The following is a 16,015-nucleotide window of genomic DNA, read 5'->3' on the forward strand; positions in this document are numbered from 1 at the left end:
TGGGGACGGCCATGAACTTCGCGTAGCATGGCCTCCCCAGTACCGCGTGGTAGGTTCCTCGGAACCCGACCACCTCGAACGTCAAAGTCTCCCTTCGGAAGTTGGAGGGCGTTCCAAAGCAGACGAGAAGGTCGAGTCGTCCGAGGGGCTGGACGCGCTTCCCGGGAATGATCCCGTGGAAGGGCGCAACGCCTGCTCGGACGGAGGACAGATCAACGCGCAGGTGCCTGAGGGTCTCGGCGTAGATGATGTTGAGGCAGCTGCCCCCGTCCATCAGGACCTTGGTGAGCCTGACGTCGCCGATGATGGGGTCGACGACGAGCGGGTATTTCCCCGGGCTCGGCACGTGGTCGGGGTGGTCAGCTTGGTCGAAGGTGATGGGCTTGTCGGACCAGTCTAGGTAGACTGGCGCTGCCACCTTCACCGAGCAGACCTCCCGGCGCTCTTGCTTGCGATGCCGAGCCGAGGCATTCGCCGCATGCCCACCATAGATCATGAAGCAGTCGCGGACCTCGGGGAACTCTCCTGCTTGGTGATCTTCCTTTTTGTCGTCGTCGTGGGCCTTGCCACCCTCCGCGGGTGGCCCGGCCCTGTGGAAGTGGCGCCGAAGCATGACACACTCCTCGAGGGTGTGCTTGACGGGCCCCTGATGATAAGGGCACGGCTCCTTGAGCATCTTGTCGAAGAGGTTAGCACCTCCGGGGAGCTTCCGAGGGTTCTTGTACTCGGCGGCGGCGACAAGGTCCGCGTCGGCGGCGTCGCGTTTCGCTTGCGACTTCTTCTTGCCTTTCTTCTTGGCGCCGCGCGGAGTAGACGCCTCGGGAGCCTCTTCCGATGGGCGGCCCTGGGGCTGCTTATCCTTTCGGAAGATAGCCTCGACCGCCTCCTGGCCAGAGGCGAACTTGGTGGCGATGTCCATCAGCTCGCTCGCCCTGGTGGGGGTCTTGCGACCCAACTTACTCACCAGGTCACGGCAGGTGGTGCCGGTAAGGTACGCGCCGATGACATCCGAGTCGGTGATGTTGGGCAGCTCGGTGCGCTGCTTCGAGAATCGCTGGATGTAGTCCCGGAGAGACTCTCCCGGCTGTTGCCGGCAGCTTCGGAGGTCCCAGGAATTCCCGGGGCGCACGTACGTGCCCTGGAAATTGCCGGCGAAGGCTTGGACCAAGTCATCCCAGTTGGAGATCTGCCCCGGAGGCAGGTGCTCCAACCAGGCGCGAGCAGTGTCGGAGAGGAACAGGGGAAGGTTGCGGATGATGAGCTTGTCGTCGTCCGTCCCACCCAGTTGGCAGGCCAGGCGGTAGTCTGCGAGCCACAGTTCCGGTCTTGTTTCCCCCGAGTACTTTGTGATAGTAGTTGGGGGTCGGAACCGGGTCGGGAACGGCGCCCGTCGGATGGCCCGACTGAAGGCCTGCGGACCGGGTGGTTCGGGCGAGGGACTCCGATCCTCCCCGCTGTCGTAGCGTCCCCCACGCCTGGGGTGGTAGCCTCGGCGCACCCTTTCGTCGAGGTGGGCCCGACGGTCGCGACGATGGTGCTCGTTGCCGAGGTGGCCCGGGGCCGCAGGCGCGGTGTTGCGCGTGCGCCCGGTGTAGACCGAGGCTTCCCGCATGAATCGGGAAGTCGCGGCATGAGGTTCCGAGGGGTATCCCTGCCTCCGGGAGGCAGAGCTCTCGGCCCGTCGGACCGCAGCGCCTTCCAGGAGATTCTTGAGCTCTCCCCGGATTCGCCGACCCTCGGTGGTTGATGGCTCCGGCATCGCGCGGAGGAGCATCGCTGCGGCTGCCAGGTTCTGACCGACCCCACTGGATGCGGGTGGCGGCCTGACCCTGACGTCGTTGGCGACGCGGTGCTGGAAACCCTGGGGCAGGTGACGTATTTCTCCAGCCGGGGGTTGGCCCGCCCATACCTGCCCGACGTCCCGGTGGATCGACTCAAGCGCTCCTGCTCCCTCGTCGAGCCTGGCCTGCGCCCCGTGGACTTGCTCGAGCTGTGGGTCGTGACCCCCCGCCGGAACGGGGACCACAGCTAGCTCCCGCGGGATGTCAGCGCGAGGCACCAGCCTAGGGAGATCACCGTCCTCCGGCATGCCGAGATGGTTGCCTTCGGAGGGATCCCCTAGCTCGACGTGGAAACATTCGCGGCTTGGGCCGCAGTCCTCGTCGTCAAGGCTGTGGCTACCGTCGGAACAGTCGGAGAGGCAGTAGTCACATGCGGTCATAAAGTCCCGCATGGCACTGGGGTTGCCAAATCCAGAGAAATCCCAACAGACGCTGGGATCGTCATCTTCCTCGGACCCAGAGGGCCCATAGGTCGAGACGTCCGTCAATCGGTCCCAAGGCGACCACATACGAAACCCCAGAGGGGTTGCACTCGCCTCAACGAGAGCGCCCGCCAAAGCGAGGTCTCTAGGCAGGTTGAGGCCGAGTCGAAATGACGTAAGATGGGAATCAGTCAGTACCTTTTGGTCGACGAGGAGCGACATGGTTACGTCGGGGACTGATTGCACCGTCGTCTTAGGTACGAGGGCGACGTCCTGCAAGCCCTCCGCGAGCGCGCCGGCATCGTCCACTTGCTCGGGATTGGTGTGTCGTGGGGGGACGGCGCTCGCCTTCGTCTCAAACGCGAGGTCGACGCCCGACGCGCCCCCCGTTGGGGCGCTGGGGGCGTCGATTCGCTCGACATCCGACGAAGCGCGGCCTCCCGCTCGGCCTTGGTTGCCCCGCCTCCTCCTTCGTTGGCGGGGGAGAGGACGGGGCGAGCTCGAATGTTGTTCTTCCACCACGCAGGGAAGATGTCGTCGATTCCGCCGCCGGCGGGCGGGTTGTCGGCCGCCATTGTCGTTGTCGCGCGGCGGTGGAAGGAGTATCATGTCGTAGCTGCCGTCGAAGGACATGAACTCAAGACTCCCGAAACGGAGCACCGTCCCGGGCCGGAGAGGTTGCTGGAGACTGCCCATCTGGAGCTTTGATGGGAAGCTGTTCGTCAGCACGCAGCAGGCCCCTACCTGGCGCGCCAACTGTCGGCGTTTCGAGACCGGGGGGTCCCTAAGCCGACGAGTGAGTGTGCCGCGTGCCCCAGCCCAGATGGGTCGAGCACGTGGGCGAGCGCGAAGGGGGGAAGCGAGGTGGCCGGAGACGGGCGTGAGAGAGGTGGAAATCCCGCGGCCTTCGTGTTCGTCCCGCGCCCAGGTCGGGTGCGCTTGCAGTAGGGGGTTACAAGCGTCCACGCGGGTGAGGGGAGCGAGCGGCCCCAAGAGAGCGCCTGCCCCGTCCTCGTCCCCGCGCGGCCAACCTTCTCTAAGAAGGCCCTGGTCCTTCCTTTTATAGGCGTAAGGAGAGGATCCAGGTGTACAATGGGGGTGTAGCAGAGTGCTACGTGTCTAGCGGGGGAGAGCTAGCGCCCTAAGTACATGCCAATGTGGCAGCCGGAGAGATCTTGGCACCCTGCTGGTGTGATGTCGTGGCTGTCGGAGGAGCAACGGAGCCTGGCGGAGGGACAGCTGTCGGAGCGGTCGAGTCCTTGCTGACGTCCCCCTGCTTCCGTAAGAGAGCTGAGAGCCGCCGTCGTCACAGGACTTACGGGGCGCCATCATTGCCTATCTGACGGAGCTAGCCAGATGGGACATCGGTCTTGTTCTCTGCGGCCCGAGTCGGCTCGGGGTAGGGTGATGATGGCGCTTCCTGTTGACGTGGCGGGCCTGTGCCCTAGGTCGGGCGACGTGGAGGCTCCTCCGAAGCCGAGGTCGAGTCTGTCTTCCATGGCCGAGGCCGAGCCAGAGCTCCTGGGTCGGGCGAGGCGGAGGTCGTTCGGCAGAGGCCAGGGCGGAGTCCGAGCCCTGGGGTCGGGCGGAGCGGAGTTCGCCGTCTTCCGGGGCTTAGCCCGAGTCCGAGCCCTGGGTCGGGCGGAGCGGAGTTCGCCGTCTTCCGGGGCTTAGCCCGAGTCCGAGCCCTGGGTCGGGCGGAGCGGAGTTCGCCGTCTTCCGGGGCTTAGCCCGAGTCCGAGCCCTGGGTCGGGCGGAGCAGAGTTCGCCGTCTTCCGGGGCTTAGCCCGAGTCCGAGCCCTGGGTCGGGCGGAGCGGAGTTCGCCGTCTTCCGGGGCTTAGCCCGAGTCCGAGCCCTGGGTCGGGCGGAGCGGAGTTTCCTATGGCGCCTTTGGCAGGGCCTGACTTCCTGTCAGTCTCACTCTGTCAAGTGGCACTGCAGTCGGAGTGGCGCAGGCGGCGCTGTCCTTCTGTCAGACCGGTCAATGGAGCGGCGAAGTGACGGCGGTCACTTCGGCTCTGCCGGGGGGCGCGCGTCAGGATAAAGGTGTCAGGCCACCTTTGCGTTAAATGCTCCTGCGACTCGGTCGGTCGGCGCGGCGATTTTAGTCAGGGTTGCTTCTTAGCGAAGGCAAGGCCTCGGGCGAGCCGGGGGTGTGTCCGCCGTTAAAGGGGGGCCTCGGGCGAGACAGAAATCCCTCGGGGTCGGCTGCCCTTGTCCGAGGCTAGGCTCGGGCGAGGCATGATCGAGTCGCTTGTATGGACTGATTCCTGACTTAATCGCACCCATCAGGCCTCTGCAGCTTTATGCTGATGGGGGTTACCAGCTGAGAATTAGGCGTCTTGAGGGTACCCCTAATTATGGTCCCCGACAGTTGTGCTTTAGCATTCAAATACCTGCGGTACTAAAAAAAACTTTGCTCCTAAAGCAGGTACTAAACTGTAGTATTATAAACTGTGATTTTAAAAAACAGACTTCCCAAACAAGCTTCATGGTGTAAGATATGGTACTGGTCTCAGCTATAGGTGTACATTCGGGCCGCCCGGCCCGACCCGGCCCAAGCCCGAAAAGGCCCGTATTGTTTGAATTTCGGGTCGGCTCGACCCGTTTGAATTTCGGGCCGTGCCGGGCCGGCCCACGGGCCTAGTCCTCGGCCCACGGCCCGGTCCGTAATTGCTTAAACGTGCCGGGCTCATTTCGGGCGGCCCGAAATTCACATTAGGGCCCGAAATTCAATTTTTGGCCCGAAATTCACGTCAGAGCCCGAAATTCAAAAACAAATTTAATAAAACAAATAAAAGATAAGACAAATAAATTTGACCAAAAGCAAACTTAATATTTGTATTAAGTTACCAGAGCTATGCAATGACTACCTCGTTTACAAATCATTTTGTTAGAAAGAAAAAGAGTATAATCAGCTCTATATAAAGTTCTTAAGTTCAATTCATTATCTAATATTCATAACAAAAATAAAATTACATCACATACTCTAATTCAAAGCTACAAAAAACATCTAACTAACATTATTTCTAGCTTTGTGTTCTTTATCAAGTACATGAAAGTGTCGAATGAAGTGTGATTTTAATAAATACTAGTCGGTTGGCCGTACGTTGCGACGGCTTACAACAATACCCACGTAAACTATCCATCAAAAAATTTCAAGATTTTTTATTGATTATCTCCGCTCTCTGTATAATATATTTTTTGATTTGGCTTACTGATGTTATTGTTTACTCCATGCAAATATGTCTTGGTACAACACGACCAATAAAGTGAGCGATTAGAAGAGAGTTCACAACGATTGACTGAATGAACAGAGATTATAAAATGACATAATTCCATCATACAGAGACCAAATAAGAGAAAGTTTGTGAGATCAAGTTTCTAAAATAAGTCTCATAAAGTCAAACTTATAAAAAAGATAGATCAAAATATAGAGTGATTGCTAAAGTCAGGCATAAATAAAAACTGGATGCGCTCCATATAAATTATGCTACTTCGTAGCCATTATTAATGTTTAAAACCAACAAATAACCTTTCATTTTGTTGTTAGTGTGACAAATCATTGCTGCTCCATCCAATTCAGCAACCTCAAACACCATGTAGTCCATTGCGCCAATGTGATCTCAGAAATGACCTAATGCTTACAAGAGCCAAGAACGTCGTGCCGTGCTTGGGTTGTAGCCTCGGCCCATAGTGCTGGCCCGGCCCGACACGATTATTTTTTTTATTTTACAAAAAATGTATATACCTATATACAATTTGTATTCAATATTAAAAACATCTTAGCGTGATGTTCTATTGGTTAGACAGTTTCACCCAGTGTCTCCTGCCCTTCTTTCATCAGCGCATGGGTTCGAACCCCACCTCCTGCACCGTTTTTAACATTTTACGCTGATTTAATTAAATAGATCGACGGACTAATGGGCTGGCTCGACACAGTTAGCAGGCCGGCATGACGTGCCTGTGCCATAGTTGTGGGTCGCATGCATCTAGCCCGTGTCGGGCGTCGTTACGCTGATTTAATTAAATGGATTGACGGGCTAACGGGCTGACCCGATACAGTTAGCAGACCGGCATGACGTGCCTGTGCCATAGTTGTGGGTCGCGTGCATCTAGCCCGTGTCGGGCGTCGTTACGCTGATTTAGTTAAATGGATTGACCCGACACAGTTAGCAGGCCGGCATGACGTGTTTGTGCCATAGTTGTGGCCCGCATGCATCTAGCCCGTGTCGGGCGTCGTTTGGCATATATAGACGTGCAACGGATTAATCTAGCCCGTGTCGGGCGTCGTTTGGCATATATAGACGTGTAATAGATTAATTTGAAATAGATGTGAGGGGTTATTTGTAAAAAAATGACGCATGACGACCGTTGAAACTGGTGCTTTAAGTATAGTATAGATATGGGCCTTTTCGTGCCTCTATATGGGCCATTTCGTGCCTGACTTAAACGGGTCGTGCTCGTGCCCGCCCATGGACCGCGACCTCGGCCCAAATCCGGCCCGATATATCGGGCCGTGCCGCCCCGGCACTAAAATATTTCGTGTCGTGTTGTATCTGGGTCGTGCTTTTTTCCGTGCTTCGAGCGGGCCCATCAGACCCGGCCCAAATGTACACCTATAGTCTCAGCCAACGTATTCTTTTAGAGGAATCTCTACTACTCCTTAAGTGTGTAGTGTAGGCGTCCACATTCCCACTGGTGCACGGTTCTGCCGTCTTCCCACCGCGCGTCCGCGTCCGCAGCTCCCGTCGCCGCAATCCGCGCCTCCACCGCCGCAATCCGCGCCCGCAATCTCCTGCCTCCGCCCCCGCCCCCCCGCTCTCTAGCCCCTGCCCCCTGCGCGCACGACGGAAGGAGGCCTTCTAGGTGCGCGCCCGAGAACGCGTAGAGCCGCCATTCACGCGCCCCCTTCCCTCGCGCCTCGATGGAATCGCCGCGGCATCCATGGTAGGGTCCTCGGGATCCACCTCCACTGCGTCGCCACAGTCCGCAGGGGCCGAGGGTGCACCGACGGTGGGGACCTGGACTGTGGTCAGGCGCATGCGTGTTCAAGCAGGCGCTCTTGCTCTTCGTCCACAACAAGCTCTCCATGTGCCCTGGGCACGCGGCACATGTTCGGGGTGGTGGGCATTACCGTCACCTCCCTTGCGCCCCATGCCGCCGCGGCCGGGGTCTGCTTCGTCGCCTTCCGCAATGAGCAGTCCGCGGGGTACGCCGCCGCCTACGACTTCCTGACGGGCTCCCCGGGCGCCTTCCTCACCGTCTCCGGCCCAGGATGCGTCCACGGGCTCGCGGGCCTCTCCAAAGCCACCGCCTGGTCGCTCCTCATGATCTCCGGATCCTGTGACCAGGCTGACGCCGGCAGGGGCGACTTCCAGGAGCTCGACTAGATCGCCGCCACCAAGCCCTTCGCCAAGCTCGCCGTCAAGGCAACAACCATCGCCAACGTATCTAGGTCTTCCCTGCCAACAAGAACAAATGGCACGCCCGCCGTGCCGATTTGAGGTGGTTTTGGAGGTGAGGAGGGGTACGATTTCGGTGGCCCTAGGCCTTGCGGGTCCGGTGGATGGAAGCCGTGGAGCTGCCATTACCAGCCAAGGTGGAGTTCGGGAAGCCAAGGTAACGACAACAAAAATATCTCTTCTGGCGTGTAACTGTGTATTGTGAAGTTGCCAGTGGTTCAGCGAGAAACACTGAAGAACTTACTGTTCTGGCTATGGTTGCTGAAAAGTTTGGTCATCAACAGTTGGATTTGTTACCAGTTGGTGTATCTCTTGTGCTTCGCCATGTGAGTCCACTCTCTATTCTATGTTTTGATATGGTGCAGTTGAATTTTTCTTGATACATGGTTCATATTATAGGCACCAGACAAATTACATGATTCCCCATGTCATTTGTTCTTGTTGGCAGGGAAGACCTAGCTACGACAAAGATGGGGATGGCTAGGAAAGAAAACCTATTGTGGGACAATGATAATTTGATATCAATGTCAGCCCCTTATATGCTACACCTGTAACCTGTAATCATACCGTCAACTACACCTGACATCCCTGCATCAGAAGTTTTAAATTCTGATGATTTAGATTCCGTCTATAAATCTGTTGAGGATAGCATGGAACATATTTTTACTTCAGCAACACAACTCTGATTTGGTCACGATTTGTGCTTGAATGAGGAAGTCAAGATTTCCTTTTGACTCAGCCTGTCTTTCTGAATTACTGGATTGTTATAAAATTGTAGATATAATAGGGAACTAATTTGTGTTGTTTTTGTGTTTTTTGGATCAGAGATGCAGGAGCTCTAACCGTCTGAATATTATTGTGTACTGTTGTGTTGTCAATGCTCTGAATCTACAGCTGCTGCAGTGCTATTAGGCCATTAGTTTAGTGAACATCAAATGGGTAAACATAGCTTAAGAGAGAGAGATTTGAAGAGAGTAAAAAGTAGTACAAATATCGTCTTTTCGTAGCAATGGGAATACAACATGTTATAATAAGGAAGAAATCCAAGTATAAAAATAGAGAAAACTCCATTGTTTCAGCTAAAACAGTTTCAGCTTACAATCCATCTGATAGTTGTTGCCGAGGTAACTAATTTTAGTTTTCTTATCAAAATCTGTCTTAAGTTGTGGACTTGTTATTATGGAAATATATCTTTCATGGAAAATTTGATTATTTAGAATAGTTAATTTGGTTTTAACTATTATCTGATATAACCACGACATTTGATATTATCTGATATAACTACGATATCTGGTATTGAAAAAGTCTAACCTTCAAGGTTTCTGTGCCGCGTATTTTTTAATTGAGAAATCCAGTACAACATCATGGTTTGCATACACCACGTTACCTAAGATATCAATTTGTTTAAATGCATTTTCTCCTGCAAAATTTTGATTTTGACAAAATAGACATCGTTAGATTTTTTGTGTTAACATCTCATGCTGATCTGTGTAGTTGCTATCTGAGATGACTTCCAGTAAGCTAAATCTTGAGAAGTTGGCCATACTATGTTGGCTCAATTCTAATTGTCCATTTTCCGAGGGAGAACATATTGGATGGTATTGTGGTGTTTACCCTTCTTTTTGGGAGCGAGCTGTTCGAGGACTATATTAGCCATCTTGCAATGGCAACAATGGCTTCCTCTAAGTTGACAAGTGATAAGGACAACCCTAAAAAGCTTCAGGATAGGCTCAAGGTTAGCTGACCTGAGGAAAAAACAATTACCTCTATATGTACTAACGATATGGTAGCACTTATTTTTTTTATGTGACGGTGTTGGTTTCACTCTATTTATTGTGATCAAGAATGTGCAAAGGGAAAGAGAGTAGAAGCTAGCTAGATTCCTCAATTAATTCTTCTCTCAGTATGTTTGTGGAGACAAAGAAGGATTTGCTAATCGTGCTGAAGCCGAGGCAAAGAGGCTCCCAATGCACCTGTTAGCCTTCTGATCATTCTAAATGATTTTTATTTATATATGTTATGTCACATTCAACTCATTGTGAATATCTATTAGCAGCATCTGGATTGGATATTCTTCGCACCATTGGATATGTCTATTCTCGATCAACAAAGGAGCTTGGCATGAAGGCCATGTACCTAGGAGTGCCATTCGTATACGAGTGGGTTAGGAACAAGGGTCATTCATGGAAGTCACAGATCACAACAGTGAAAGGTGATTTTTTTTGTCTCGTAGCATGTTGTTTTATGATGATTAAAATTACTAAATGGTGAGGGGTTAAAAGGAGAAATGTAGGAGCCTTGCAACTGTTGCAGTTGCAAGAGGAGGCCTGTTGGCAGAGTAGCAATTTGAAGACTAGAAATCACTATACTTATCAGCTGCCAACATTTAGATTTTATGATGAATACCAAACTAAAAATTCTTGCTCGACCCATTTAGTAGTCATATAATTCCTGGTATTCCATTCGCCTTCTCTTTTACCCTTTCTAATTATCTGCATCTCGTGGGTGTAATTGACACTTCAGAACCTGGTTGTTTATTTTGAGCATTATAGATTCATTAGCAGTTTGGAACATCATGTCTGAGAATTGGATGTCCTATTTAAATTAATAATGTCAAGCCTTGACAAGCTCGAAAGTTGGAGCTTGGTCTATTCCCCTCTTTCAATGAACTAGGTGGTCGTCCCCTAAGTTTTATCTAGAAGAACACCGCACATGTCTTTCATTATTTAGAAAATCGCGCTGCTGGTAATGGCAACAAGAATCGCACGATCTTCTCCCTACAGGGCGGAAGAAGGTACCAAGCCCCATAGATTTGCACTTGTTTTTTCTTTGTTATTTTTTGGGGAAATTTTGACAGAGTGTTACGTTTACCTTGCGTGCAACTGCAGCAGTTTTGATAGAAGAAGGAAAGGCGGGTCCCGTCAAGAAGTATGATGCCGACGCGGAGGCCAAGGGGGCGCCCATGGAGCCTTAATTTGTGCCTGAGCTCAAATTGCTTGTTGGGTTGAAGCTGCTCGTTGGGGAGGACGGTAGTGGCGGCTGGGCTTCTCCTTCTCCGGAAGAACTACGGTGCGGACTGAATCTTTTCTGCTGTGGCAGTGGCGGCGCCGTGCACGTAGATGGAAGGGGTGTCGAAGAAACTTTTCCGTTGATTTCAAGGAGTCGCAGGTCCGAGGCACATTGATTTTTTTCTGTTTTGTTTGTACTTTACAGGTTGCACAGTGCATGGTAGAGAATCGAATACACCTGCAGTCCCAAATAATTTTGAAGTCTGTTTTGAGCAATACCTGCTATAGCATTTGGATGACATACAAAACATGCTCAAGTTTAATCTTCTGTAAATTTTGATGCAATTTTTTGGTTGCTAATCTGGATGGGTTTAGCATAAGACTGATATTTTGTTCCATAAAGCAGAGTACCTCCAAATCATAGAAGACCAGTTCATACAGAAGAAACATATAGAAGTCTACCAAGTTGTCAAATTGACGATGTCGCTTGTTCTTCTCACATCAACCCTCCTATACCCCTCCACCATGGAGGGTCAGCAGTGAGGCATGTTCCCCTATCTCAGAATAATGATGGTGAGGTAAGATAAGATAGTTTAAGATTTTCAGTTATCCTCTCAACAACTAAAGTTGGGCATGTCACATGTGTAGTGTTCTACTGTTCTTGGTCTGTATTAATGACAGATGCTCTGTCGCAGGACCCGCACGTGGTCCGCCTGCTCGACCTCAAGCAGGGCGTCAACAAGGAGGGGCAGACCATCCTGTACCTCATCTTCGAGTACATGGACACCGACCTAAAGAAGTTCATCCGGGGCTATCACGCCAACCACGAGAAGATCCCCGCACAAACCGTCAAGGTGAATTTTCTCTTTCTGTATCCTCTATTCCTCTCCAATGGCACAACCAAACCCTGTGCACGATGAGGTGTTTGTGTGGATGTGTTACCCGCGTCTGCATGACTCAATTGATGGCCTTGGTGCGTCTGCAGATCCTGATGTACCAGCTGTGCAAGGGCGTGAGTTTTGTTCACGGCCGCGGGGTGCTCCACCGTGATCTGAAACCGCACAACCTACTCATGGACCGCAAGACCATGGCGCTCAAGATCGCTGATCTCGGACTCAGCCGTGCCATCACCGTCCCTGTAAAGAAGTACACGCACGAGGTCTGCTTCCCACTGCCACTGGTCTTCATCATCAGCCGTGCATCTTGCGTCTGATTAAATAGTGGAGTCTGAATTGTTTGTGCAGATTCTGACGCTGTGGTACAGGGCGCCCGAGGTTCTTCTTGGCGCCACACACTACTCCACGCCGGTTGACATTTGGTCCGTGGGCTGCATATTTGGTACCATTTCGATGAGCACATATTCTTGTCAAAGCAAACTGCTTCAGAATTCAAACCAACATATATGATTTCTAATTTGGTTGTAAATGGCAGCTGAGTTGGTTACTAATCAGCCACTTTTCCCTGGCGACTCCGAGTTACAGCAGCTCCTCCACATCTTCAAGTAATGCCTCCAGTGCTTTAGTTCGTTGTTTGCATTCTGAATTCTTGGTGGGTGTCTAATGCTCCATCTTGTTCTTTGGGTGAAAGGTTGCTGGGCACCCCAAATGAGGAGATGTGGCCAGGAGTAGGCAAGCTGCCGAACTGGCACGTGTACCCCCAGTGGAAGCCCACTGAGCTGTCCACTCTTGTCCCTGGTCTTGACTCCGATGGCTATGATTTACTTGAGGTCAGTGAAAAGTATGCAACGCACTTGTCATCGAGAATTTGTAGTCACGGATTGTTATTCTAGGGGCTTAGAAATTGATCTTAGGCACCGTAGAATCTAACAATAACTACTTTATGAGGCAAGTTACAGCTTTGGTGTTCTATTTGTATAGCCATAACTCCTTTCATCAGCGTAGGTCTGTGCATCAAATGACTACAGAATTACTGATACAAGAGCTAATAATATTTTTTGCGTGTATGTTGCTATTAATTTCCTAGGCTAACCAATATCTTATTCTTCAAATCAGATGACTTCTGTTTTGACAAGAAGCAAGCTGTCGTGAATTGGATTGAAGGGCGTCGAAAGTCTTGTTTGTGGGCAGTAACCAGTGAGGAAGCGGTGAAAAAGGTTCCAAATCTATATGAGCAGTCAGTAGCTGAGCTTGCTGGCTTGGCTATTGTTGGAGTTATCCGACACAACCGGGGCCTATTACGACACGGTCCGTTTAGTGTATAACTCGCTAGGTCCGGCTATTTAATTATACTGTGGCGGGCTGGCCCTCGTGCCACAACCGCAACCAGACACAATACGTCGGCCCGTTAGAGTCCAAGGTATTTAAATGGCAGAAATAGCCAAAAACGAGGACAAGCAGGATTCAAACCATAGTTTGAAACAGGTGACTAGCTACACTCTTCTAATATTATATAAGAAACCATAGTCTAATCAATGTAACTCAGATTCATTTGTTATAGAGAAACTAAAAACAGTGGTAAAAATGATGAGTTGATGACTCTCTGCTGCGAGCCCACCTGATCGAGATGCCCTGTAATTTTATCATGTGGTCAGTAATTCCGTAGTTATATAAGCCGTAGGAGATCAAAGCTATTGACATGTAGGGGGAAGATCAGTGTGTCCATTATTCTTGACATGATGCATGAAATTTCTGTCCTTTCCAATGGACGAGGGTGCCATTTTAGTGATATCAGTTGGTTAAAGTCAGGGGGTTTTAGAAAATTGTTGCCCAAAGTTTTACATGTAATAACTTATGTAGTCTTGTTTTTCGTACCTGACTAACTGAAATTATGATGTAAATTAAGCAGTAAAACATGTCATAATTCACCCGAGGTAGCTAACAAAACTACTGGTAGCCCTTTAATTCGTGGAATAGTGGTTTCACATGAAGTGTTGTCACTTGTCTGTTGTTTCATCTGCCATTTCTTTCTTTCTTTTTGTTCGAATCTTGGTGAGTGGTTACAGTTAGTTTAGTTGAGGGCTCTTGCTGCATGCTCAAATGTGCAGGTAGCAAGTGCATTTCACTTGAACCCTGTAGTAATTGCTAAATTCTTTGTTATCTATGTAAACTTATTAACCCTCTCCATGTTTTTGCAGTATCTGACCGAGAACAATTATTTCATGATGATTGGGGTAATTGGGCTGCCCGGTGTAGGCAAGTCAACCATCATGAACGAGCTTTATTAATATGATGCAAGCTACCTGGTACGATACAGCTTCGCTTTTGTTGTGCTCTTTCTGATTTGAAGGAAAATAAGTAGTGTAGACTCATTATGTTCTTATTAGTGATAGAGAACAATCTTAGAGACTTAGACTATTTTGTTTTAGCACATGATGTCTTATTCTTCTATCAGTTTGAGTTAGGTTACTATATTAGTGGTGTGGTGGTTATTTGTGCTCCACCAAATGTTTTTTAAGGTTCCCTTGTTTGAATGAAAAAGAAAAAAATAATCTTTTATATGACAGCGATAAACAAAATCGAGAAACTATTAATACATAATCCACTTTTTGCAATTTGCATCAATGTAAAATCCTGAAACCTGTACATGGAGTATTGGTTGCCAGTTAAGAGTACATTCTGATAAGCCTTTTGCATTTTGCTGCTATTTACATAGGTTTCATGATTCAGGATTTTACATTGACACAGGTTTCAGGATTAAGGCTATCCTTGCATTTAGGCTATCATGAAACCTATCACCATTGACACAGGTTTCAGGATTCAGGCTATCCTTGCATTCTTATCCATGGAATTCGATTTGGCTGATACTGACATTGGGCTTCAATATTTTGTTAAATCTTTATGACTTAACATTCTGATGACTGACATTGGCATGAAATGATTTAAATGAATGGCACAAACTGGTTAGCGTTTGTATGTTATGTAACATTGGAAAAACTGAAAGCTTTTATGCTATTTATGCAGTGATTGTCATAGCCTTCTATTTATTATTTCTTCTGAATTCGAGTTTCAAGACAAAGAACATATTGAAGAACTTGACCAGAAGTCAAGCATCAACCATGTCGAGATTAGCGTGCATGATATGGTTAGTTCTTGTTTGCTAAGCATAACTGTGACCAGTGGCATCGTCAAGGAGTGCGTCGTGACCAGTGGTGCTGGCAGCAAGGCCATGGCACTCAGGGTCCATGGGTCGTGGGTGTGGCTTGTTCAGCGCCTACTATTCGCGGGACCCGGCGAGGTGCCTGCTGAACTCGGTGGAAGTGGAGTTCAGTTATGATGCTAACATCGACCTCGTGTTCATCCACCTGCCCATGCTAGAGCAGGAGCGGTACCGGTGGACACTGGAGATTGTGGTGTAGGCCATGACGCGTGGACGTCGACGTCAGCGCTTGTCTTCGCGTCTAAGCCACTCTGAGCTGGAGACCATTGCCATTTGTGATGTGCATGAGAGATGTATTGTGGCATCTTGTTGTATATTTGGTATGGAGAGTATGTTTTGCTATGTTCGTATTTGCATACTCTATGTGCTCTGAATGTTGTATAACACTGGACAATAAATGATGATGCCCCTTTAATAGGAATCTCTTCTCTAAACAATTAATAGGAATCTGATCTTTATTTTGATCTTGTATTATCAACTTAGGATTTTCTTATTTCGATTAATAGTGTCATTGAACTAAATTTTGATTGTTCGAAATGGCAAACTTCGACATTTGTTATGATTGTTAAGTTGATTCTTGATAGCAACACTAAATAATGATTTATGCGTGTACAAGTGCCATCCGTTGCAACGCACGGGCATATACCTAGTAAAATAAAAGAAATAGGGTGGTACGATACGAGGATCCGCAAGGGCCATTGCCCATTGGCCAACCAAAGGTTTGTCTTGAATCGTTCGGCTCGGTTACCGGGGGCCGATGCCGCGGTGCGCCGGTGTGGGCCCGCGGCCAGAGGGGCCACGACGTCGACGCGCTTTGCTTGGCGCCTGGCAGCGTTGCGCTTCTGCTGGTCTGGCCGCTTTGACCGATGCAATTGACTGATTTGACTCCTCGTTGTCTGGGACTTGCTCCGTCGGACTCGGTGCACGGATCGTCTCGGCAGGAGCAGAGTGTAGTACTACTACCCGACGAATTAAAAAAAACGCATTCCATTTTCTTACTATGAGCCAACCTTTTCAATATTTGTTTAAAATGATAGAAAAGCATTAATGTTTATAAAGATATTTTATTATGAATCTTTTCAATAACGAATCTAATGGTTATTATTATGTATTATAACTAATTTTAATATATTTGATTAAAATTATTTTTTTACTATTCGAA

General features: G+C 49.8%; 1 protein-coding gene and 1 pseudogene across 1 annotated transcript; both read left to right on the forward strand.

Moving 5' to 3' along the window:
• The first annotated feature begins 6,187 nt into the window (after window positions 1-6,187).
• Window positions 6,188-7,705, forward strand: LOC103644663 (2-hydroxyacyl-CoA lyase-like; annotated as a pseudogene).
• Window positions 7,706-11,262: 3,557 nt separating this feature from the next.
• LOC109941165 (cyclin-dependent kinase B2-1) lies at window positions 11,263-14,538 on the forward strand. The gene is made up of 8 exons (XM_020541679.1): window positions 11,263-11,269; window positions 11,419-11,591; window positions 11,723-11,896; window positions 11,982-12,075; window positions 12,169-12,238; window positions 12,325-12,463; window positions 13,832-13,867; window positions 14,413-14,538. Exons 1-8 carry the CDS (start codon window positions 11,263-11,265, stop codon window positions 14,536-14,538), a joined length of 819 nt encoding a protein of 272 aa, XP_020397268.1.
• Window positions 14,539-16,015: the final 1,477 nt, after the last annotated feature.

Source organism: Zea mays, chromosome 1, assembly GCF_902167145.1.
Source record: "Zea mays cultivar B73 chromosome 1, Zm-B73-REFERENCE-NAM-5.0, whole genome shotgun sequence".
Classification (NCBI taxonomy): Eukaryota; Viridiplantae; Streptophyta; class Magnoliopsida; order Poales; family Poaceae; genus Zea; species Zea mays.

What these genes read in the sequence shown, in the direction of transcription:
- LOC109941165 (XM_020541679.1), top strand. An exon ending in TCCCCGCACAAACCGTCAAG is followed by an intron (nt 11,592 to 11,722) that starts GTGAATTTTCTC and finishes GTGCGTCTGCAG; the next exon opens with ATCCTGATGTACCAGCTGTG. An exon ending in CAGCTCCTCCACATCTTCAA is followed by an intron (nt 12,239 to 12,324) that starts GTAATGCCTCCA and finishes TTTGGGTGAAAG; the next exon opens with GTTGCTGGGCACCCCAAATG.